Genomic DNA, 26,411 nt, shown 5'->3' with positions numbered 1-26,411 from the left:
GTCCGGGGAGCGATTCTTCACACCCTCGCCCTCCGACGCCATAGGCCACGTGGAGATCGATCGGGGAACCCCCTGCCCGCTATAAAAAGGTAAAAATTACCTGCTTCTCGCTCCGAGCTGTAACGACCTGGTGTCCCCGTGAGTAGCTGCAATAAACGTTTAAATAAACGTCGAAATAAACGCCTTTAAGGACGTCCAAAATTTTTTTTTTTTTTTTTTTTAACGGAGCCAGCGGGAGGGGGGAGAAAAGAAGGGACCTGGCGCCACCAGGTTTGCACTTGCTCAAGAAGAGCCCTCAACCCCAGGTACTCAACAAAACCTAAAAATTAGGCTTGGAGACCTAGCCAGAGCTGCTGCTATGTGTGACCACCACCTGCTGAGATAGAGAACATACTGAGGAGTTTCCGGCAGCACATGACCACATATAGGGAGGCAAAAGGATTGCTCTCTATCTCCACCTGCTGGTAGATGGACACAACCCACCAGTCTATGGATTGATCAGCATGATGATATGGAACCCGAATTATAGCTACGTCATGCAAAGTTCCACGTTAGGAGTCACGGACCAAGAAAGGGATCTAGGTGTCGTCGTCGATGATACGCTGAAACCTTTAGCTCTGTGTGCTGCTGCGGCTAAGAAAGCAAATAGAATGTTAGGTATTATTAGGAAAGGAATGGAAAACAAAAATGAGGATGTTATAATGCCTTTGTATCGCTCCATGGTGCGACCACACCTCGAATATTGTGTTCAATTCTGGTCGCCGCATCTCAATAAAGATATAGTGGAATTATTTATTTGTAGCACTTGTATCCCACATTTTCCCACCTATTTGCAGGCTCAATGTGGCTTACATTATGCCGTAATGGAGGTGCAGAGAAGGGCAACGAAAATGATAAAGGGGATGGGACGACTTCCCTATGAGGAAAAGGCTAAAGCAGCTAGGGCTCTTCAGCTTGGAGAAAAGGCGGCTGAGGGGAGATATGATAGAGGTCTATAAAATAATGAGTGGAGTGGAACGGGTAGATGTGAAGCGTCTGTTCACGCTTTCCAAAAATACTAGGACTAGGGGGCATGCGATGAAGCTACAATGTAGTAAATTTAAAATGAATTGGAGAAAAAGTTTCTTCACTCAATGTGTAATTAAACTCTGGAATTCGTTGCCAGAGAATGTGGTAAAGGCGGTTAGCTTAGCAGAGTTTAAAAAAGGTTTGGACGGCTTCCTAAAGGAAAAGTCCATAGACCGTTATTAAATGGACTTGGGGAAAATCCACTATTTCTGGGATAAGCAGTATAAAATGTTTTGTACATTTTTGGGATCTTGCCGGATATTTGTGACCTGGATTGGCCACTGTTGGAAACAGGATTCTGGGCTCGATGGACCTTTGGTCTTTCCCAGTATGGCAATACTTATGTCCCTTTCGAAAATGTCCCTCTATGTGTAATAAGTCTATTATTGAATCGCTCTGCACGTCATCTTCTGATTTACTCCTTGGTAATATCTTGCTTTGACTATTGCAATTCCTTACACCTAGACCTAACACCCACATTTTGAATCTTCAGTTAGTACAGAATACTTCAGTGAAACTCCTTCTCTTGTAGCTAAGCACTGGCTCTCTGTCAGATATCACTTCTCCTTCAAAATTGTTACACTGGCTCACCAAGGTGGGGGGTGTTTTTGTTTTGTTTTTTTACTCTGGTTTTCCATTATTCTTAGTTTTCTATAAATCTTATAAAACCAGCAACATGTACATGTAAAGGCAAGGTTTGAGCCTGCTGCTGTAACCACTAAGTTGCTACATCTGACTGGATGGAAAATTCTTCTCAAAGTTCATCATAGACATATTAAGTCCAATAAAAAGTGTGTTTGACACTTTGTCTCTGACTGTGAAATTGATAAGGAAGCTTTGTACTGCTGTAATGACTGACTCCTGATGCAGGCACTCACTGAAACATTGGCCATGTTGGGTCCTTCAATAAAATCTGCTTCCTCTGACTTTTTGGCTTTGCTTTGTTGTTTCATCTAGGGTCCACTACACTGCTACTGCTTCACATTTAATTTGTATTGCTGCTTCCTTCTGGTCTGCTTGTTAACCAATGAAGGGAAATCAAGGTTCAAATCCCTCTTTTCCGCACTAACTCCTTCAGACCTTGGACAAGAACCTCTCTCCTTCTACTGTCCAAGGTAAAATTTAGACAATCAGCCACTTCAAGACAAGGAAATTACAGATTTAGAAAGGGAAGTACTTAAATCTATTTTTATTTACATGAACTAAATGCCTCTAGGAAAAACCTTCAAAGCAATTCACATCATCATTAAAAATCAACATACAGCTTTTACCCATAAAGAACACGGCATTCTGTAAGCTAATAAAAGCACAACACTCCTAATTGGATATTACTCTAAATACAATAATTACTGTTCCTAAAATATTTCAAATTTATGAATGCTATGAAATCTCTACATAAATACTGCCATACTATCCGTACTCTCTTACTCATTTTGAACAGTTAAGTTTTAAAATGCACCTACTTGAGTTTAAACAATGGTAGTCAGAAAATGTCTAAAAAATGATTGACAACAGAAATGTTTCTCTCACCTGTCTGTATTGAAGCACAACAAGACTTTCTACTACAGGTACCAATGAGGAGGCTGCAACAGCACGTACATCATCATCAAGGTCTTGCAGACCTTCACTGACTGCTGGCAGCACTTTAGGTAATAAGGTTTTAATCAAGTCCTGTAACAAAATGTTTTTCAAATTTAATTGATTTTTAATTAATTGGGTAATTTAGAAATGCTAGTTAGTAGTAGTAGTAATTACTCAGTACTGCATATTCAAGTCTCTTATTTATTTTCTTGGATTAAAAATAAACTTCCATTTATATATATGCAATCATAACAAAACTTAAGAAACCATAAACAGGACTTAATCTGTGATTGGATGTTCTGCAACAGCATTCTGATTTATTTTTTCTTTGCTCTCTGTCACTCCAGTTTCCAAGTTTCTCTAAACCACCCCTTGAAGAGCTGATGCATTTTGGCAAAGAATGGCATTCTGAGATTGAGCCACACACTGCCTATACTCTTGCAAGCTAAGCTAGAGTGGCACCCAAAACTGAAGTTTCAGATATCATGCATGGTACCCCCTCCATTTTGTTATCCTGCACCTCAAGGCCAATAGTGTAAAAATTCATGAAAAATCAGACAATATTTAGGAGGTTGTCATGACACCTTTACATCCTAGAAATACTATCAATAAGAAGTCAAGTGACTAGCTGCTTAGCACATATCATATGACAAACTAAAATCAGCTGTCTTTACTGTTCAGATCTTTAATTATTAGCAACTTAAGTAAATCCTAATAATCTATATAGCGTAAAATTGTTGCAAGTAACACCAATAATGTTCACTGCTGGCAAACAAAATGTATCAGTAATTGTCACTGTTCGAACCACCTAGTGCAGTGATGGCAAACCTTTCAGAAACCGAGTGCCCAAACAGCAACCCAAAATCTAATTATTTATCGCAAAGTGCCATTCTCCCTCCCCCGTCTCCCCTCCACCTCCCTCCGAGTTCCAGGGTCCCCCCTCCCTACGAGTTCCACAGGATCCCCCCTCCCCTCTCCCTCCCTCCGAGTTACTGTGGAGTAATGTGCAAGTGGGCAACTGAGAACTGTATATATATAATTTTCAAGTCAGGCAAGTGTTATTGCTATGTAAGGGCTGTTTTGGTCATTTCAGATGGCTTAGCAAAAAGAAAAGAAGGACATTGTGGAGAAGATACCTGCTCCTGAGCTGAAGAAACCACCTCCTGCTCACTTTCCGCAGTACTCGGCTCTCCCGCAGGTAGAGATGAACCCGCTACTGTTGCTTGGGGATCCGGAACAATCGACGTTCCCAGATCTGACGATTGACTCAGAGCCTCCTGGCGAACTGACTCTAATCCACTTCCTTCCTGACCCACGACGCGACCCGGCCGGAGGAGGAGCAGCAGGCACTAGCCCCACCCCACGTAGCACAGCATAGGCTGGCGCCGCTGGCCACACCGCCCACCCACGCGGCACGCGCCGCATGCACGGAGCAGAGCGAATCGCGAGGCTGCCTGCGACTGTCCCCCCTCTCGACGGCCCTGGCGACTGGGCGAGCGTGCCAACAGAGAGGGCTCTGCGTGCCCTCTTTCGCACGCGTGCCATGGGTTCGCCATCACTGACCTAGTGCCTCTAACATTTGTCAAGATATTAAACCAAAGTTACTTGCCTGTAGCAGGTGTTCTCCGAGGACATCAGGGAGTCGTGCATGTGGGTGATGCCACCCTGATGAAACCCACATGGGAAAGCTCCCCAGTTTGTTTTATATGAGACCATTGTGTCTGCTTTGCTTAGGTCTTAATTCTTTGAAACACATTTTCAAGTAATAATCCAGATGCTGGTGATGTCCCATTTGGATTATTGCAATTCTCTGTACATTGGGTTAAATGCTAAACTTTTGTATAAATTGCAATTAATTCAGAATACGGCAGTACATTTAATTTTTCAATTAAAAAAAAAATGACAGTGTGTCTCAATATGTTAAGAAACTTCATTGGCTTCCACTTAAGGCACGCATTGTCTTTAAATCTGTTTATATAATATTTCAGGTATTGTATGTTAATACCTACAAAATGCTTATTCATATGTTTTCAGATCTTTATTTTTCCTCATCTAGGTTGTGAGATAGCTTTTTATTGAAACTTCCTTCGTCATTTTGAGGCCTTGTTTTCATTCCAGGCACTCACTTTCTGGAACGCTCTGAGTTGAATTACCTACAATTACATAAAAAACTGAAAACATTTTTGTTTGATACATATACACATATACATATATATATATACATATACGTACATATATACATATACGTACATACATACATATACGTACATATACGTACATACATACATATATATACATATATATACATATATATATATTTTTTTAATTCCTCCTATTGTCCGAGTTCTTATTTTTGTAAACCACCTTGAACCTTACGCTGGGACTAGTATAGTCTATAAATTTTAGATTAGATTAGTTTCTAGCTTATTGAATACAACTCCAAAGGGAAGGAGGAAGAGTATGTAAGTCTATCAGGCTTATTTTCGAAAGGGATCGCCGGCGATCTTCTGACACAAATCGGGAGATTGCTGGCGATCTCTTGATCCCAGCCAAATCGGTATTGCACTTCAGGCAGGTGGACCCAGGCCCACCCCCCCCCCCCCCCCCCCCCCCACCTGTTACACTTGTGGTGATAAATGTGAGCCCTCCAAAATCCCCCGTACCCACATGTAAGTGCCCCCTTCACCCCTTAGGGCTATGGTAATGCTGTAGAGTTGTGGCCAGTGGGTTTTGGGGTGGATTTGGGGGGCTCAGCACCCAAGGGAAGGGTGCTATGCACCTGGAAGCTAATTGTGTAATTTTTTAAATTTTTTTTAGAAGTGCCCCCTAGGGTGCACAGGTTGGTGTCCTGGCATGTGAGGGGGACCAGTGCACTACAAATGCTGGCTCCTCCCACACCCAAATGCCTTGCATTTTGCCAGGTTTGAGATTGCCGGGTCCGGTTTCCATTATGGCTGGAAAACGGAGCCAGCCATCTCATCTAAACCCAGCGATCCGCCGGCGATCCTATTCTAAACCCGGCGAGCTATTTGGCCGGCGCCAAGCGTATTTCGAAAATATGCTTGGCTCCGCCCGCTTACGGCGCCGGTCCCGAAGATGGCCGGCCATCGATTTGGCCGGCACCGTTCGATTATGCTCCTATATGTATCCTGCAGTCCTTGGAGAACACCCGCTACAAGTAAGTAACTTTTCTCTGAGAACAAGCAAGATAGAAGTTATACATATGGGATTCCCTAACTAGTACATGCCTTTTACAAAAAAAAAAAAAAAAAGTTTATTGGGTTTATTAGGATTTTGATATACCACTCTAATAACAGATAACTTTTGGCCTTACAAAAGGCAAGGCTCAAGAATATTGCAACTAAATAAATCTTTTAAGGCAGCTTGGAACTGAAATACATGGGACTAGAGGGGTGGAGTTGGATTCTAAACCCCAAATAAATTCTGAACAGCTCTCTGGCCAAACCAACTGTCGAGTTGGGAGTCCTGCTCCCAATAGTAATGAAATGTGAATGTGAGGACCAAAGACTGTCTCAATTCTGCAAATTTCCTCTATGGAGGCCGATCTCAAGTAGGCTACTAATGACATTATGAGCTGTGATATGACCATCCAGAGATTATCCAGAATGGGCAGAAGTGAACAAAATATACTCTAATTTGGCTAGTAGGCTACATGTGCGGATAACAGTTCCCATCTTGTTAGGGTAAAAAAAAAAAAAACCTGGGTAGACTCTTTCTATGGGCTTTATTTAATTCATGCCAGTTAGAAGGCCAAGGCTCTCTTGAAATCCAAAGTATGCAGTGCGCTTTTACCTTTGTACGCTTAGGAAAAAAAATGTTGTTTAGAACAATTGACTTGTTAAGATGGAATTCCAACAATATCTTAGGAACGAACTTAGAATGAGAACCAAACTCCTATTTAAAAAAAAAAAAAAAAAGTTAAGGTGGATCAGATACTAGGACCTGGAGCTCATGGACATTCACTAAAAAAAGGCCTTTCCAGGTCACGTACTTCAGGTGGCAAGTATCTAGTGGCTCAAAATGACAGGTTTACCTTCTACCTAGTGATAAGCACCAACTGCATTAAGGTGACCCCTAATAGATTTGTTCTTGAATAGCTTCTACATTTGTTAGAGGCAGGTCTCAAGCAGTTTGTGCAGGACAGGACAAAGAATACAAAGCCCAAAGTCACACCTGGATGGCTTCCCGACATATAGGGGGCGAGATCCGATGCCCCCCTGCTTGTTGATGTAATACATCGCAACCTGATTGTCTGTCTGAATTTGGATGATATGATTGGACAGCCAATCTCAGAAAGCCTTTAGAGTGTTCCAGACTGCTCGCAACTCCAGAAGATTGATCTGAAGACCTGCTTTCCTGGAGGGACCAAAGTCCTTGAGTGTGAAGCCCATCGACATGAGCTCCCCACCCCAGGAGGGATGCATCCGTTGTCAGCACTTTTTGAGGCTGAGGAATTTGAAAAGGACATCCCAAGGTCAAATTGGATCGAATTGTCCACCATTGAAGGGAATTGTGAAAATCGGTGGACAGCTGGACTGCATCCTCTAGATCCCCTGTAGCTTGATACCACTGGGAAGCTAAGGCCCACTGAGCTGATCTCATGTGAAGACGGGCCATCGATGTCACATGAACTGTGGAGGCCTTGTGGCCTAGAAGCCTCAATATCTGTTGAGCTGTGACCTGCTGAGACGCTCTGACCATAGAAACTAGAGACAGAATATTGTCTGCTCTCGCCTTGGGGAGACAGGCATGAGCCATCTGTGAGTCCAGCAGAGCTCCTATGAATTCTAGTTTTTGAACTGGAAGAAGATGGGACTTTGGGTAATTTATAACAAACCCGAGGAGCTCCAGGAGTTGAAGAGTCATCTGCATGGACTGAAGAGCTCCTGCCTCTGAGGTGTTCTTCACCAGCTAATCGTCGAGATAAGGGAAGACATGCACTCCCAGTCTGCGTAGCGACACTGCAACTACTGCCAAGCATTTTGTAAAGACCCAGGGTGCAGACGTCAGACCAAAGGGCAGCACACAATACTGGAAGTGCTGCGTTCCCAGACGGAATCAAAGATACTTCCTGTGAGCTGAAAGTATTGGGATGTGAGTATAGGCATCCTTTAAGTCCAGAGAGCATAGCCAATCGTTCTCCTGAATCATGGGAAGAAGGGTGCCCAGGGAAACCATCCTGAACTTCTCTCTGACCAGAAATTTGTTCAGGGCCCTTAGGTCTAGGATGGGACGCATCCCCCCCCCCCCCCGTTTTCTTTTGTACACGGAAGTACCTGGAATAGAATCCCAGCCCTTCTTGCCCTGGTACAACGGGCTCAACCGCATTGGCGCTGAGAAGGACGGAGAGTTCCTCTGCAAGTACCTGCCTGTGCTGGAAGCTGAAGGACTGAGCTCCCAATGGGCAATTTGGAGGTGTGGAGATCAAATTGAGGGAGTATCCTAGTCAGACTATTTGAAGAACCCACCAATCGGAGGTAATGAGAGGACACCTTTGGTGAAAAACTTTTAGCCTCCCTTCGACCGGCAGATCGTCCGGCACGGACACTTTTATGGCGGCTATGCTCAACTGGAGCCAGTCAAAAGCCCTCCCTTGCTTTTACTGGGGAGCCACAGGGGCCTGCTTTGGCGCATGCTGTTGACATGAATAAGTGTGCTGGGGCTGAGCTTGAGAAGGCTGTCAAGGAGGAGGATTGTACCTACTCCTATTATATGCATAGGGAGCATTCCTCCTTCCCCGGAAAAAACGTCTACCAGTTGAGGTAGAGGCAGATGGCGCCTGGCGGGAGAGATTGTCCATAGCGGTTTCCCACTGTATGATCTGATCGACCACCTGCTCGACTTTCTCCCCAAAAATGCTATCCCCCGGCAAGGGACATCCGCAATCCGCTGCTGGACTCGATTGTCCAGGTCAGAGGCACGCAGCCATGAGAGTCTGCGCATCACTATACCCTGGGCAGCGGTTCTGGATGCAACATCAAAAGAATCGTAAGCACCCCTGGACAGGAATTTACGACACACCTTCTGCTGCATGACCACCTCCTGAAAAGGCCTGGCATGCTCCGGAGTGAGCTTATTGACCAAGTCCGCCAGTTGCTTCACCGTGTTCCTCAAGTGAATGCACGTGTAGAGCTGGTAAGACTGAATTTTGGCCATGAGCACAGAGGACTGGTAGGCCTTTCTCCCAAAAGAGTCCAGAGTTCTAGATTCCCTCCCCGGGGGCGCCGAGGCGAAATCTCTAGAACTCTTGGCTCTCTTGAGAGCGGAATCTACAACCATAGAGTTGTGAGGTAACTGCGACTTCATCAACTCAGGTTCTCCGTGAATCCAATATTGGGACTCAGCTTTTTTGGGGATGGTGGGATTACTTAACGGTTTCAGCCAGTTCCTGAGCAATGTCTCCTTAAGGACATTATGCAGAGGGACAGTGGATGACTCCTTAGGTGACGAAGGATAGTCAAGAACCTCGAGCATCTCAGTCCTGGGCTCATCCTCAGATACCAAAGGGAAGGGAATAGCCACAGACATTTCCTGGACAAATGAAGAGAAAGAAAGACTCTCCAGGGCAGAAAGCTTTCTTTCTGGTGAAGGCGTAGGGTCAGATGGAAGACCACAAGACTCCTCAGAAGAGAAATAGCTGGGATCCTCCTCTTCACCCCATGAGGCATCTTCCTCGGTATCGGACAAGAGTTCCCCGACTGCAGTCCGAAACTGGGCCTGTCTAGACGCCGAGGAGCCACATCCTCGATGGCGATGTCGAGAAGTCGACTCCTATGCTGGCGGTGATGAAGCTCCCTCCAACGATGTCAACAGGGAGTCGACCTGGGTGGCAGCTGAGGCCGATGCCGCAGGCAGCACCGGCGTCGGAGACCTCACCACAGGCAGAGAGCCAGCTGCCGCTTCCATCGACGGCACGGAGGACACAAGCACCCCCGGGTACCAGAGCAGACTGACGCATCAGCCCTTCCAGAAGACCCGGAAGAATGGCTCGGAGGCGCTCGTCCAGAGTCGCTGTCGAGAAAGGCTGCGGGGTCGGTGCAGGAGTCGGTGTCAAAACCTGTGGAGGTTGAGGAGGCGGTACCGGGCTGTCAGGAGACCAATGCACCAACACCTCTTAAATGGAGGGTGAGCGGTCCCTCCCGGCATCGACGCTTCACGGGTGCCGAATCCTTCAACGCCCTGGAGCTCCCGGTACCGTGTCTGGAGGAGACTGATGACAATGCTTCTTCGCCTTCGTTCGATGCACGTCATCAATACTCCTCGGTACCAACGAGGAGGACGTGGAATCCACACGCCTCCTCGGGGTCGGGTTCAAGAGTGGTCGGTCCCGGTGGCCTTGTCCAGCAGGAGTCTTCGAGACAGGTGGAGACCCACTCGACAGCTCAGTGCTCCCAGCGTGTGATGGTCCCCGGACATCCATTACCTGCGCTCCCGATGTCATCCCCGTTGCTGATATTGACGCCGCCGACCTCGGTACCATTGTCAATGTTGACGCCGAGGAACCGGACGAAGCTCCAAAAAGTCGATCCCGAAGAGCTTGTCTCGACGCCTGTGTCCGCCTTTTCAAGCTAAGACACAACTTACATGCGTCTGGGCGATGGTCGGGCCCAAGGCACTGAAGACACCATGCGTGGGGGTCGGTACCTGAGATCGTCCGGTTGCACCGAGTACACTTCTTGAAGCCGCTGGGAGTCCTCGAAGACATGGACGGAAAAATAGCGGTGGCAAAATCAAAATTCTCGATTGTGCCAATAAAAAAGACACAAAAATAAGAAGAGGGCCACGGCGAAAACAAAAGAAAACTTAAGGGACCAAAATTAAGAAATAAAGGGTCCTTTTTTCTTTAAAAAAACTGGATATAGCACTAGATAAACAAAAAAGAAGAGAAAAAAATCGCGAAACACCGAAGGCTCTTTCACTGGGCTGTGGAGGGAGACCGACAAGCAGCCACCCTCTACCGCGGAAAAAGAAAGAACTGATCGGGGCTCTCGCATGACGGGCAGGAAGATGGCCGCACATGCGCAGTGTGTGCACCCGCTCGTAGGCTCTAGCAAACTTTTTGTTGCTAGGGAAGTTTTCCGTTCCTGGGGCTGCCGTGGACATCACCCAGTTGTGAGAACAAGGAGCCTGCTTGTCCTCGGAGAATAAAAAAAAAAAAGTTACTTACCTTGAGCCACTCAATTAACACACTAGAAACCACAAAACAAAGTAGGTGATTTCTATGTAGGCAGCAATTACATCAAAGAACTAACCAGAACTAATATTCTAAGTAAATCTCACAAGTCTTTTGTGTAATTGCAAGTTACAAATGCTATATCATTGTTTATAAGCATTAGACGCACTGACAAGCATAATTCTGATTAACGACTTCTTTCATTAGCAGCATACTTACAGTAATATTGCTAGATAACTGAACTTTAATGACCTTGTACGACCTCTAAATCTCACCCAATTTAACTTGGCAGCAACAATTACTTCACCACGAATAACAAATTAAACGGGAATCACATTGAAGAAACTGAAGTTGAAATGTTTTTTAAGGTTTCAAAAAATGTTTTTCATTAATTTTTTAATTCATTTTAATTCATTTTTTTAATAATCATTTCATATAGTAAATACATTAGAATATATTGGTACATTTAATGATAAAACCATATGTTTGTAGTATTATTTAAGTTTATATTTAGAATTTAATAATTAATTATAAATGCAATTTATAGACTCATAAGGTAGATAATAATGGCACAATATAAACATAGAATTATAAGTATGAAGTGCTGTTTAAGCTCAATTTTAGCATTTATAAGCTTTTTTAATGACATAATAAAATAGTATATGAACAGTTAAATTTAAAATATAATAGACAGTAAATAGATTAAAATTGGGGTATGGTAAGTTCATATTTGTTCAGAAAATCTTTTTAAATTTGGTCATTTAATATTTGATAAATATTCAATTTAAGAGTAGATAAATTGGCATATGAACAGTTAATTGAAGACACAATTTATAGATTTGCTAAATAGATTAAAATTGCAATATAGTTAGTCAATTGTTTTGATAATTACTCAATATCCTGTCATTTTATATATATTTTAAATAAATGGATATTTTAACAATGTAGGCTTTAGGACCTAGGTAAATGATTCCTGCATATCTGGCAGGCTTTTAGACCCAGTAACCACCTAAATTCATTTGATAGGATAAGGTTAATGCTTTGTGAAGATCAGGTGTTTTCACTTAAGTAATTAAAAAATGTTTCCACCCTGTGTGACGTGGTATTAAAAGCAGAGCCTTTTGAGAGCACAGCTTTTCATCCATTTTGATACAGAAAGTGAAAGTGCCTTGGTGCTTTGTAGCTTTTACAACATGAGACGTGGGGTAAGTTTTTGTCATGACAATAAATTGTAGGAAGTTTCTAAGTTAGGCACTATAGTATTTGCTGCCTCATCATTTGACAACTTTTATCAATTGCACAATCCTCTTGGTAATGTCTGTGGCATTATGGTTTGTTATACTTATTGAAACCCTTCTGTTTGGCAATACAGTCTGAGGTATACAGATTTTTTTCTTTTGACACTTGAGTTAAAATGAAAGTCAGTATTTTATTGCTTATGAAAATCATTTTTGCTATGTTCTAAAAGAAATATTGAAGACATTTTATTAAATGAATGCTGATGTGAGAAACATATGTATGTGAACAAAAGCCCTGTTAACCCTTTGTCACTATTCAAGATGTCATTTGTATAATTAATTGTGATTGGCAGATAACAAAATAAATGCAAATTTTAAAGGTATTTTGTCACTAGCTAAAATACCATTAGCAGTTACAAATAAAATTTACATAATTAATTGTAATTGGCAGATAACGAAACAAATATACCCAGAGCTCCAAAAGATAATAGAAGCCCTGTTAATGCTATAATATATATACACACACACATACATATGTATATATATATATGTATATATATATATATACACATACACATATAGTGACAAAATGGTGTTTTTTTAAATTAAGATCAAGTAATGCCACTAGATATTATAGTTTGGTTTTTTTATATTGAAGATGTATATATTTATTCATTTCTGTGCTGATTTGAATGTTTTTGAAGGTTTATGATATCAGTGTAATGTTTGAAATTTATTTTATACTAGTAAAAAAGGCCCGTTTCTGACACAAATGAAACGGGCGCTAGCAAGGTTTTCCTCGGAGTGTGTATGTTTGGGAGAGTGTATGTGAGAGTGAGTGTTTGAGAGTCAGAGTGAAAGTGTGAGTCCAATCCATGCTCCTCTGTCACCTGGCCCCTCCATTCATCCCTATCCAGCAATTCCCCTCTCTGCCTGAGGCCTGCCCTGCAATCCATATGCATCCATGGCCATCTGTGCCCTCCATTCATCCCTATCCAGCAATTCCCCTCTCCCTGAGTCCTGCCCTTCCAATCCATGCCCATCCATGCTCATCTGTCACCTGGCCCCTCCATTTTTCCGTATCCAGCATTTCCCCTCTCTGCCTGAGGCCTGTCCTGCAATCCATATCCATCCATGGCCATCTGTCCCCTCCATTCATCCCTATCCAGCAATTCCCCTCTCCCTGAGTCCTGCCCTTACCAATCCATGCTCCTCTGTCAATTGGCCCCTCCATTCATCCCTATCCAGCAATTCCCCTCTCTGCCTGAGGCCTGCCCTGCAATCCATATGCATCCATGGCCATCTGTGCCCTCCATTCATCCCTATCCAGCAATTCCCCTCTCCCTGAGTCCTGCCCTTCCAATACATGCCCATCCATGCTCATCTGTCACCTGGCCCCTCCATTTTTCCGTATCTAGCATTTCCCCTCTCTGCCTGAGGCCTGTCCTGCAATCCATATCCATCCATGGCCATCTGTCCCCTCCATTCATCCCTATTCAGCAATTCCCGTCTCCCTGAGTCTTGCCCTTCGAATCCATGCCCATCCATGCTCATCTGTCACCTGGCCCCTCCATTTCTCCCTATCCAGCATTTCCCCTCTCTGCCTGAGGCCTGCCCTGCAATCCATATCCATCCATGGCCATCTGTCCCCTCCATTCATCCCTATCCAGCAATTCCCGTCTCCCTGAGTCTTGCCCTTCGAATCCATGCCCATCCATGCTCATCTGTCACCTGGCCCCTCCATTTTTCCCTATCCAGCAATTGCCCTCTCTCCCTGAGGTCTGCCCTGCAATCCATTTCCATCCATGCCCATCTGTCCCCTGTATTCATCCCTATCCAGCAATTTCCCTCTGTCCCTGAGTCCTGCCCTCCCAATCCATGCCCATCCATGCTCCTCTGTCCCCTGTCCCCTGCCCCTCCATTCATCCCTTTCCAGCAATTGCCCTCTCTTCCTGAGCCCTGCCATCCCAATCCATGCCCCTCTGTCCCCTGCTGCCTCCATTCATCCTTTTGCAGCAAGTCCCCTGTCTCCCTTTCATGGACCCCCCCTTGCATCCATGCTTCTCTCTCTTCCATGTCCCAGCCTGGTCCGCCCTCTTACTCCCCCCCCCCCTTCGCATCCATGCTGTCGTTTCTCCCCTGCCCTTCCGACTCCCATTGTGTGTTTAGTGGCCACCCTCTTCTCTCCCCCCAACATGGTTGTTTTTTTTTTTTTTCTTGTTTTAAATTTACCTCCGTGGCAGCGAAGGTCAGGGAAGGAGGCGGTGCTCCCGACGTCTAGGTTTTCCTTCGCTGTGTTCAGCCTTCTTTTGACGTCATCCTTGACGTCAGAAGAAGGCGGAACACAGCGAGGGAAGGCTAGACGTCGATCGAGCGCCGCCTCCTTCCCTGTACGCTTCGCTGCGAGCGTTGCAATTGGTTGAGTGTCATTGCTCCGCCCTCGACGTCATCACGTTTGACGCGTGGGCGGGGCAGACACAATGCGATCTCACCCCCTTCACTTTAGAATGTTGGCTAACAGAGGCTTCATTAGAACGTTGGAGGTGCGTTTTATATAGAGAGATTTTAAAATGTTTTAAAAAATTATTTTTGACCTGTTAGTTTAAGCTTTTATGAATATGAAATTTAGTTATAGCCAGTATTATATAATGACCTTTTTATAAAATATATTATAAATAATTAAAATAAGCGTTTTAAACATATAATATTAATATATGAAAAATTTTTTGTCCAAAAGTAAGGAATAATATATTGTAGAGGAATATATTTGAGTTATTCCCCAAGTTTTCCACGTCATCACTGTGGTGAGTTACCATTTTTGTTTTGATTAATTATCCATTTATTTTCAAATTACTATATAATAATATATGAGAATGTTAAAATATTAAATGCAATGTTAAAATATTAAATGCTTTAGGTGTTTATATAGGCTTATATATGTATGCTTGATGAGTCTAAATATTAATCTTTGGTTTTACTCATTATATTAAAAAAAATTTTTTTTTAATATATTATTTCTATGTTTTGTATTCTATGAAGACCCCTGACGCAGGTGCTAGTCACCGAAACACGGCCCGTGTCGGGTCTTTTTGTCAAGGCTCATTCATTAAAGAACTGTGTTCCATTTTTAAAGGCCCGTGGTGCTGTTTTTTTTGTTAGTACATTTGGGGACCATCCTAACAGCCATCATACAACTCTAATTCAGATGCAACAAGTGCCAGAAATGACTGTGGAATGACAGGAGGGGATGGGGAAGTTTGTGGGTGGGAAGCAGACTGGCTTATTGGAGGGAGGGTAGAATGCTTATTGGGGAGGAATATGAAGATTGGAAATAGAAAGTTATGGAGGAGGGGAAGAGTCTAGTAGGTAAAGCCTGCCCACCAAGTTCCAGTTCCACTTCCTTCTGTACACAAGTTAAACCCTGCTCATATGTCCTATCGTTATCTAATATAATAAAACGCACCGTGAACGTTCTAATGAGGACAACGTTCTGTGAAGCCATCTGACGTCACTGAAGCTGTAGGGTTCGTGGATTCGTGGTGTGAAGCCTCCCTTCAAGCCAGCCAGCCAGCCGTCTCTGCCCCGCCCTCGCGACAAAACAAACAAATCCGGAAGCGAAACGTCAGGGAAGGAGGCGGCGCTCCCGACGTCTAGCCTTCCCTTCGCTGTGTTCCGCCTTCAAAATAAGGCGGAACACAGCGAAGGGAAAGCTACACGTCGGGAGCGCCGCCTCCTTCCCTGACGCTTCGCTGCCGGAAACGCCACGGAGGTAAATTGAAAAAGAAGAAAAAAAAAAACCAAAACGATGCATGGATGCGAAGGGGGGGAGGAGAAGAGGGCGGGCCAGGCTGGGACATGGGATAGAGAGGAGCATGGATGCGAGGGGGGGGGGGGGTCATGGAAGGGAGAGAGGGGACTTGCTGGAAAAGGATGAATGGAGGCGGCAGGGGACAGAGGAGCATGGATGGGCATGGATTGGGAGGGCAGGGCTCAGGGAGAGAGGGGAATTGGTGGAAAGGGATGAATGGAGGGGGCAGGGGACAGAGGAGCATGGATGGGCATGGATTGGAAGGGCAGGACTCAGGGAGAGGGGAATTGCTGGATAGGGATGAATGGAGGGGACAGATGGGCATGGATGGATATGGATTGCAGGGCAGGCCTCAGGGAGAGAGGGGAATTGCTGGATAGGGATGAATGGAGGGGCCAGGTGACAGAGGAGCATGGATGGGCATGGATTGGAAGGGCAGGACTCAGGGAGAGGGGAATTGCTGGATAGGGATGAATGGAGGGGACAGATGGGCATGGATGGATATGGATTGCAGGGCAGGCCTCAGGCAGAGAGGGGAATTACTGGAAAGGGATGAATGGAGGGGGCAGGGGACAGAGGAGCATGGATGGGCATGGATTGGAAGGGCAGGACTCAGGGAGAGGGGAATTGCTGGATAGGGATGAATAGAGGAGACAGATGGGCATGGATGGATATGGATTGCAGGGCAGGCCTCAGGGAGAGAGGGCAATTGCTGGATAGGGATGAATGGAGGGGCCAGGTGACAAAGGAGCATGGATGGGCATGGATTGGAAGGGCAGGACTCAGGGAGAGGGGAAATGCTGGATAGGGATGAATGGAGGGAACAGATGGGCATGGATGGATATGGATTGCAGGGCAGGCCTCAGGCAGAGAGGGAAAATGCTGGATAGGGATGAATGGAGGGGGCAGGTGACAGAGAAACATGGATGGCCATGGATTGGAGGGCAGGGCTCAGGGAGAGAGGGGAATTGCTGGAAAGGGATGAATGGAGGGGGCAGGGGACAGAGGAGCATGGATGGGCATTGATTGGGAGGGCAGGGCTCAGGGAGAGAGGGGAATTGCTGGAAAAGGATGAATGGAGGGGCCAGGGGACAGATGGCCATGGATTGGGAGGGCACGGCTCACACTCTCTCTCTGATATACAATGTCTTTCTGACTCTCACTCTCACACACTCTGTCTCACACTGTATCACATTCACTCTCTATGTGCCACACAGTCACTCACACACTCGCTTTGTCTCATACACTCACTCAAACAGAGAATCTGTGTCTCACACACACTCTCTCTCTCGCCCACACACACACACTCTCTCTCACACTGTGTCTCACATACACACTTGCACACACTCTCATTCTCACACACACACACTCTCACAAACACACTCACACCCAGACTCACTCTCTCTCACACACACTCACACTTTCACTCTGACTCTCAAACAGTCACTCTCACATACACTCTCCCAAACATACACACTCCGAGGAAAACCTTGCTAGCGCCCGTTTCATTTGTGTCAGAAACGGGCCTTTTTTACTAGTAAATGACATAAATTTAAAGGTCATGAAACAAAGATACTCTGAAAAATACTTAAGTTATAAGAAAAGCATTTGAATTTGTTACACTATCTACTCAAATATGAAAAGAAGCCCAAAAAAAGGGGGGGGGGGGGGTCTCGGTTTATATTTGAGTCTCTTGTTTCCCCCCCCCCCCCCCCCCCCCCCCACACACTTCCTGCGGTACCAACATTTCTTGCTCTGTCCCCTGCGGTTACCAGATTTTACTTGATCTGATCCCCTTCTGCAGCTGCTGACAAATCTATGTGCTTGGCTGCTGCAGGGCCTTGAGTAGATGCTCAAGGAGGAGGAGGCAGGAGGACCTGTAAGTAAAAACCCAGCCCTGCACCAGCCCAGCACATAGTACTGTCAGCGGCAGCCAAAGGAGACCAGGACCTGGGAGTAAAATCTGGTAACCGCAAGGGGACCGGAGCAAGAAATGCCAGTAAACCATGGGAAGTGGAGGGAGTGTGGAATAAGAAAGATCTGTCATACCATGGAAGTGGAGGGAGTGGTAGAGTAAGGAGAGGGCCGTCATTGGGAACGAAAGGAAAGTTACCTTATACTTGAATATAAACCCCCTGGTTTATATTTGAGTAAATTGGGGGGGGGGGGGGGAGAGTTTGGAAGGAGACTTCTCAGCTTATACTCAATAGGTTTATTTCCAAGTATATACGGTAATTACTTTTGTGAGCAGTCATTTAATGCAGTTTGCAATCATTATAGCTTGAAATAAACAACTTATGCTGTTGATACATGAACAGATTTTGTCAGTATAAAATGTTAGTAACAGCACAGAACATTCATATTATATATGTCAGCAAAATACAAATGCTATACCTTAAAAGGCAGCACAGCAGAACACAGATATGATGCTCACAGTGTCCTGTACAATACAATGAATCATCTTAACAGGCAGCAGAGAGACGTGTGTTTGGGAAATACAGACAGACAAGAAAGGTAAGACAAGGGCACTGGGATAAATAAGTGGGCGGCTAGATTATACATGGTTGGAGGTTGTTGGCAAGAGAGGAGAGGAAAATAACCATGAACCCCTGGGAAGAGAAAAGAATGATGCTTCCAATCCTTGCAATCCAGAGGAAAGGATGAGGTGTGATGTGGCATCCAAAGGGAAGGAGAATATGAGTGAGGAGAAGAGGTGGTATGATGGGCAAAAGTATTAGGAGACAAAAAACATAGGATACAAGGGAATCAAAGGAAGAAGAGGGACTGTGGTAGCAGGAAATATACAACAGGGAAAACAATTCTCAAGTAGGTGCCATGTGAAAGATCATTTCGGATTCCAAACCTGGTACCAGTTTAGATGGAGCACAGAAGATAAGAAGAAAGCTGCCAAATTAAAAAAATAGTTTTCTAGGAAAAAATGCTATCCATACTTAAGAAAAACAAAACAAAGTTTACCTGCGATGGCTAAAGCATACTTATTCCTAAAAGACCACCATGTCTTACTTCCCATTGTTCCTGAGTCAGTAATTTTAGGAGGATTTCCACTGTTTTACGTACACCATTCTCATCGTGTACCTCAAAAACTCCTCCTAAGGTTTGAGCACATGTTTCCCGAACTGGTGCTACACCTAAGACAAAAAATAAAGTTAGACCATGATGACAGTATATCAGACAAATTTTGAATGTAAAGAAAATTTTAAAATGTTTTTGGAATCCATTCTTACTTCATCTGAAACAAAATCTCCCAAATCTGTCTAATGCAAAGACACAGAGAAGTCTAATAGCAAGGTCTTCCAGCCATTCCTGATGCTGCTGCTGCCCATCTGTAAGTAGATAAAGTTTTGTGACATCTTTCACTATTATACTCAAATATCTTGCAAAGGGGAAACTATACAAAAACAAAAAAAAAGAGAGAATGAGTCTTGAGCATCAGCGCCTAATGATATTTTCACAAAATTTACAAAAATAAGAACACACTGTGCAAACAGACTGCAAACGCTTGTTGTGCTACTAGTGCGGAGGACCAGAATTTCTGGGGCATGAAGGACTGTGTTTTCCTTGGACTTCACAGCAACTAGAAAATGAAAATTCCAATTTTTTTAACACAGATTTAAGATAATACATGCAATATTTATTCAATGCACTAATACATGCTATATTATTCAATACAATAATTACGTATGATGTTTATGACATTACAAGAGAGGTTTAAGTTGGAAAGCTATGAAAGAAGAAATTCTTAGCCTAAAATCTTTGGTAGCTCTTGAGCCTCTCCTAAGTTTGTGTGAAATTGCCTTAAATCCACTTTTGGGCCCTCCATTCCTGACCGTCTATATCAACAAACATCTTTTCAGGGGTCTGATAAGCGTCGGCGCATCGAGCACCTTAACCAGCGTTTGGTTTAACCCACAGTGCCAGCTCTGATTGTGTGTCACTTAATGTATCACAAATAGTATTCATATTTTGTGTACGTTTTGAGAAAATTTCATCAAGTGTTGATATTAAGTCATACGCTTTTTGTATAGGTCTCTTTTGCGAATAGATAAGAAAATCCAATATCATGCCCATGTCAACTATGAACTTTACCTTCATTATAACATCATACTGCCTCATGCTGTTCAGAGTTTATTTGCTACACATTTTTTCAATTAATGCTAATCAATTTTAAAAACACTTGAATATTACTTAAGTTCTGATGTAACAAATTTGTTCCATGAGCTGCCTCAGCTTTTTCTCCTACATTCCAGGCAGGATGAAGATGCTGCAGTGGCAGTGTTCACACCCCTTGGTGGGGAAGGAGTCCCAGTTATCCTGCAAGGATGACATTTAATTAGGTCCACAATTTCAGAGCTCTGCCAGTTATCCCTGGGACAACATAACCAGCCAAGATTGTTGCTACAATTATTATGCTAAGGGGAATTTTTTACTGGGGAGGGGGGGAGGAAAGTTAGGTGTTTGCACTTAATGCATGTTAACACTAAGCAAGTTAGTATGTGCTAAAACCCATGCTAACTTGCTTAGTGCACTTCAGTAAAATGCTCCTAAGTGAATGAGATCATGATCTAAAATATAAGGAAAAAAATCTGGTAGATGCAAATGAAGGCTCATGGTACCATATCCAAATGATGGCCACATGTAAAAGCTGGAAGCCCAAAAGAAGAGAAAACGCCTAAGCTCGAATACCCCAAAACCCACTTTTTTCCATTTTGAGAAATGATTAATAAACCAGATCTTACTTAAAAGATGTCTGGGGTGAGGGTCATGTTTAATTTTATTGTTACATTTGTATCCCACATTTTCCCACTATTTGTAGGCTCAATTTGGTTACATGGCACTGGAGAGGTGTTTGCAGAGCCCGGTGTGAACAACTACAAAGTGATGTTGTGGTAAGATGATAGTTCATGTGGCACAGCTTGAAAGCAGACATACCTCTCTTGAGCTCCTGTGGAGTTCCTGCTATAATGCTTAATAAACTTGCAATCCAGAGATCAACTTTTGTAGCCAGTTGGCATATCGAAACCCCAGATGCGGCAGGAGGTTCGCAGATCAACAAGGACACGCAGCCACTGCCTAAATCGCAAAAAGTTACAAGGCTGAAGACGATGGCGGAGTGGCCATCTCAGGCCTTCACACTGCCATCAAGGCAGAGCATGACCCAGAGATCCAGTTGTGCATCCCTGGGACCCGTGAACCGAGAAACCTTTGAGACCCTCCTCGAACACCGAGACAATTTTGACAACGTTCAAAGAGGGTCATACAAGACCTTGCAGAGCAGGTTGAACACATCGGAAGGGAAAATTAGGTTCTACTTGGTGATTTTTCCTTTAGTCACAGCAGATGAATCCATTACGAATGGGTTGTGCCCACCTACCAGCAGGGGGAGATAAAAAAAAACACTGAAAACCATACTGCCTCTAGGACGCTAGCTCCATCTGCCTCTCAGTATTTTGAAGCTTCCAAAGCAGCGTTAAACGCAAGTAAGCATAACATGAAATTTCCTCACAGCGAACGAACGCCCCAGAACAGGAGCAATAACACAAGGAGGACAACTCAACCTCCTGTTGTAGAACAGAAATCCTGAGACTGTTTCCAACTTCTCCCAATGAGGAACATGTCTGCAGGAAAAAAACTGAAACACAAAACAGAATCAATCAGAGATGGGATCATGGATTCATCTGCTATGAACTAAAGGCAAGAAAATTACCAAGGTAAGAACCTAATTTTCCCCTTCCTTGTCGTCAGCAGCAGATGAATCCATTACGAAGGGATGCATCAAAGCAATCCTAGATAGGGTGGGAACAAGCCACACCATGCGCAAGCACTTGTTGCTCCAAAAAGGCGCGTCCCTCCTGGCAGCACATCCAGCCTGTTAATGACGGGCAAAAGAGAGCTTAGAAGCCTAAGTAGCTGCACTACATATCTCTTGAAGAGAGCGTGCTCCCATCTCAGCCCAAGAGGAGGAAATCGCTCTTGTGGAATGTGCCTTAAAGGCGTCAGGCGGAGGCTGGCCAGATAGCCAACATTGGGCTATAGTGGCTTTAGACGCTGGAGACCCTCTGCGAGGACCTGACAACAATACAAAACGGTGATCAGAGGTCCTGAAAGTATTTGACATCTGCAGATACTGCAACAGAACCCTGCGCACATCCAGAAGGTGCAAACTGCCCAAAAGATCCGGAAACTCCTCTCTAGAAAAGGAGGGCAGAAAACTAGGCTGGTTTAGGTGAAACGCTGAAACCACCTTAGGCAGGAAGAAGGCACAGTACGTACCGTAACTCCCGAACTCTGAGAATTGCAGAAATGGGTCTTGACAGGACAAGCGCCTGAAGCTCAGGACACCCATCTCGCCGATGTAATGGCCCAGCCCAAAAGACTGTCTTTAGAGTCACATCCTTCTCCGAAGCTCCTGCAGCGGGCTCAAAGGGCAAACACTGAAGAGTCTTTAATACTAGCCTCAGGTTCCAAGCCGGACAAGGGGCGCCCCGCACGGGAGGCCGGATGCCGAAGCACCCCTCTAAGAAAAAACGTGTTAATGTCCTGATGGGCAGCCAGGGAGAGCCCGAGACCTTCCCCCGAAAAACATGCCAAACGCTTGCAACTTGAACACGCAGGGAATTATAGGCCAAGCCTTTTGTACCCCATCCTGCAAAAAGTCAAGTACCGGCAAGACAGAAGCCCGCATGGGTGTGATCTCTTTAGAAGCACACCAAGCCTCAAACTGGCGCCATATCCGAGCATAGGCCATGGAAGTGGAACGCTTGCGGGCTTGCAAGAGAGTGGAGATGACCTTGTTAGAATAGCCCTTGTCTCCCAATTGCGCACTCTCAATAGCCATGCCGTAAGGCCAAAGCAGCATGGAGCCTCCATGGTCACCAGGCCCTGCGTCAACAGGTTCGGTACCAGAGGCAAGAGAAGGGGAGTCTCCACCAGCATCCGCCAGAGGTCCGCATACCACGGACCAATCCAGGGCAATGAGGATCACCACTCCTTGATGCAGCCGAATTCGCAGGAGGAGTCGCCCTATTAAGGGCCAAGGAGGGAACATATACAGGAGGCCCAGAGGCCAGGGTTGAGCCAAGGCATCCAACCCCGCTGAGCAAGGACCTCTTCATCTGCTGAAAAAGGACGGGACTTTGGCATTTGTGCTTGAGGCCATAAGATCCGCTATGTGCGTTTCCCATTTGGCACAGATCTGAAGGACCACTTCATCTGCCAGTTCCCCCTCCACAGGATCGAATTGATACCTACTTAGAAAATTGGCTTGCACGTTGCTCTGACCTGCTATGTGAGCTGCTGACAGAAGCTGCAGATGTAGCTCGGCCCAGTGGCATATCTGAGCGGCCTCTGCGGCCAGTGCTTGGCACTGAGTGTCACCTTGACGATTTATGTAGGCCACTGATGTCATGTTGTCCGACAAAATTCTGACAGCCAGTCCCTCCAGAGTCTTGTGAAAGGCCAGAAGAGCCTGGAATATCGCTCTCAGTTCCAAGCGATTGATGGACTACCCCGTTACCTCGGCTGTCCACAGACCCTGGGCATAGCTTCCTGGCAATGTGATCCCCAGCCCTTCAGGCTGGCATCCGTTACCACCAGGCACCAATCGGGAAGCGTTAGTGGCATTCCTCGCTGCAGCATGCTGTCTGAGAGCCACCACTCCATACTGAGTCGGGCCTAAGGGAGCCAAGTGAGTCCGCGTTGATAATCCTGGGACATCGGAGACCATCGTTGAAGCAGGGCAATCTGCAGAGGTCTCAGGTACGTTCTCGCCCATGGCACCACTTCCAAGGTGGCCGGAATCGACCCCAACAGCTGGACAAAGTCCCAAGCTCGTGGGCAAGGCATCCACAGGAGCAGACGGACCTGATTCTGAAGCTTGCACCGCCTTTGGTCGGGTAGAAAGACAAACCCCGAGGCCGTGTCAAACCGGACCCCCAAATATTCTAGAGATTGAGAGGGGGTCAGGTGACTTTTGGGTATATTGACAACCCAGCCCAGAGACCGCTCTGGCTGTTACATGACGACTCTCTTCTGCAGAGTCCACTCTGATGAGCCAGTCGTCTAGGTACGGGTGAACCCGGATTCCCTCTCGCCTGAGAAAGACAGCTACCATTACCTTGGAAAAGGTTCGGGGAGCTGTGGCGAGGCCAAAAGGCAAGGCCCGAAACTGGAAATGTTTTCCCAACACCGCAAACCGGAGCAACTGTTGGTGCGGGGGGCCATATAGGAATGTGCAGGTAAGCTTCTTTCAGGTCCAGAGACGTGAGGAACTCTCCTGGCTGAACCGCCGCAATGACGGAGCACAGGGTTTCCATGTGAAAATGTCGCACTCTTAGTGATTCGTTGACTTTCTTTAAGTCGAGAATTGGCGGATAAGACCCGCCTTTTCATGGCACCACAAAATAAATAGAGTAACGACCGCAGCCGCGTTCGGCAGGAGGCACAGGGATCACCGCTCCAAGGTGCAACAAGACTTGTAAGGTCTCCTCTACCGCCGCCTGTTGGAGGGCAGTGCCGCATCGGGACTCCACAAACACGTCTCTCACCGGGGCACCGAATTCCAATCGGTAACCTTCTCCGATCAGGTCCAGGACCCACTGATCTGAGGTAATCTTGGTCCACTCCTCGAGAAAGAGGAAAAGGCGTCCTCCTACAGCTGTAAAGGAGGAGTGGACCAGCGTCCCATCATTGTGGAGGACGGCCCTGAACTCCTGGCCTTGAGCCTGCCACTGCGGAGCGTTTGTCCGAGCGAAAGGAGTTCCTCTGTTGAAAACAGGCACATTGAATAAACACAGCAGAGCGCCCCGGGCGATACCTTCGAGCTTCACGGAAGCGAGGTCTGGAGGAGGAAGGAACCACTTGACCCTTGGAAGAAGGCCACGGCCTATCCTCAGGTAACCTCTGGGGTTTAGCATCCCCCAGGTCTTTAACAATCCTCTCCAACTCCTCTCCAAATAACAGAAGGCCCCGAAAGGGCAACTTCACCAGCCTTTGCTTAGAGGCCATGTCAGCCGCCCAATGCCGTAGCCACAGAAGGCGGCAGGCGGACACCGCCACAGACATCTGTTTAGCCGAAGCTCTGACCAGATCATAGAGGGCGTCAGCTAAAAATGACAAGGCCGACTCCATTCACGGTGCAACCTCAGCGAGGGACTCTGCACCATCCACGGGCTGTTCCACTGCCTGTTGTAACCAAGAGAGGCAGGCTCGAGCAGCATAAGAACTGCAAACAGACGCCCTTAAGGCTAGGCCCGAAATCTCAAAGGACCGTTTTAGCGCTGATTCCAGCCGCCGGTCCTGAATGTCCTTCAGGGCGACCCCTCCCTCTACTGGGAGGGTGGTCTTTTTTGTCACTGCTGTGACTAAGGCATCCACTTTAGGCATCCCAAAACGGGCCAAGTGCTCCTCACTCAGAGGGTAAAGATGCCCAATCGCCCTGGCCACTTTCAAGGGCCCCTCAGGGTCAGCCCATTGAGCAGAAATAAGCTCTTGGATGGAGTCATGCAAAGGAAAGGCTCGAGCAGGCTTCTTAGTACTCGCCATCCTCGGATTACCAGAGGAGGCCTCGCCTTGAACAGGATCATCAATAGAGAGGGCCTGTAAGGCATCAGAGATAAGTGCTGGCAGCTCATCGCGGTGGAAAATCCAAACCGCAGTGGGATCATCCAGATCCAGTGGCAAACCGGCACCTTCCTCTGGCTCCTCAGACCACGAGGCCTGCCAGATCCCTCAGAGTCCCCACAGCCCGACCACGGGGGGGGGGGGGGGGGGGGGGGAGCGCCACTCTCCGACGGGGAATTTACCCGTCTATGCTTAGCATGCATCCAACGCTCAGGGGAATCCATGTCTGACATTAGCCCTGGGCCATCATCAGTCGGGGGGGGACCAGGTAGCAACGCAGTGTCAGACACCTGCGGCAGAGCTCTTTTCAGCATGAAGGCTTTATGTAAAATCAGCAGAAACTCGGGGGAGAAAAACTCACCCTGACCTCCCGTCTCCGAATTAGGAGCTACGAGGAACAGAGCTCCTCTGGTAGCCTCAGCCCGAAGCGCCCCTCTGCTCTCAGACTCCTCCGCAACCGCAGGGAGTCGAGCCATGCGGCGCTTCCAAGATGGCGCCCGCTGCCAGCTCCATCGAGTTGGAAGAATCATCGCTCGCCATGCTCGTACTGGTCTTAGTACGTCTAAACAGCACGTTTTACAGAGCCCCACTGCTGATCTGCGCTTGCCACAACGGGAACAGCGTTTAACTCCCTCAGCAGCCATCACCGAAAAATGGCGGAATAAAATTCAAAATGGCGGCTTCATGCCAAAATCACCCCGATCGGAACGCCGTCCGTGGGCCCTCCCCAGAGGAGCTGAGTACCGCTCTTACCTCAAAGGACCAAGTCCACGAACTCCGGTCACGCTGCACAGTCAGGAAAAGCCTCAGAAAGCAGCACTGTCAAAGCAAGTTTTTTTTTTTTAACGCTGTGAGGAAAGTTGGAGGCAAACAGCTACAGAGG

General features: G+C 46.1%; 1 protein-coding gene across 1 annotated transcript in view; it reads right to left on the bottom strand.

Annotated features, from left to right (window-relative positions):
- Positions 1 to 26,411, bottom strand: part of BTAF1 (B-TFIID TATA-box binding protein associated factor 1) — a 620,170-nt gene that overhangs the window by 337,158 nt on the left and 256,601 nt on the right. Inside the window, 4 exon segments of the mRNA XM_030204965.1 lie at positions 2,599 to 2,739; positions 10,838 to 10,859; positions 18,876 to 19,038; positions 19,135 to 19,298. Of these exon segments, the coding sequence (XP_030060825.1) occupies positions 2,599 to 2,739; positions 10,838 to 10,859; positions 18,876 to 19,038; positions 19,135 to 19,298 (490 nt within the window).

This window comes from Microcaecilia unicolor, chromosome 5, assembly GCF_901765095.1.
Source record: "Microcaecilia unicolor chromosome 5, aMicUni1.1, whole genome shotgun sequence".
NCBI lineage: Eukaryota > Metazoa > Chordata > Amphibia > Gymnophiona > Siphonopidae > Microcaecilia > Microcaecilia unicolor.
Note: the sequence above shows the minus strand (reverse complement) of the source record. Positions and strands in the feature narration are given on the sequence as shown.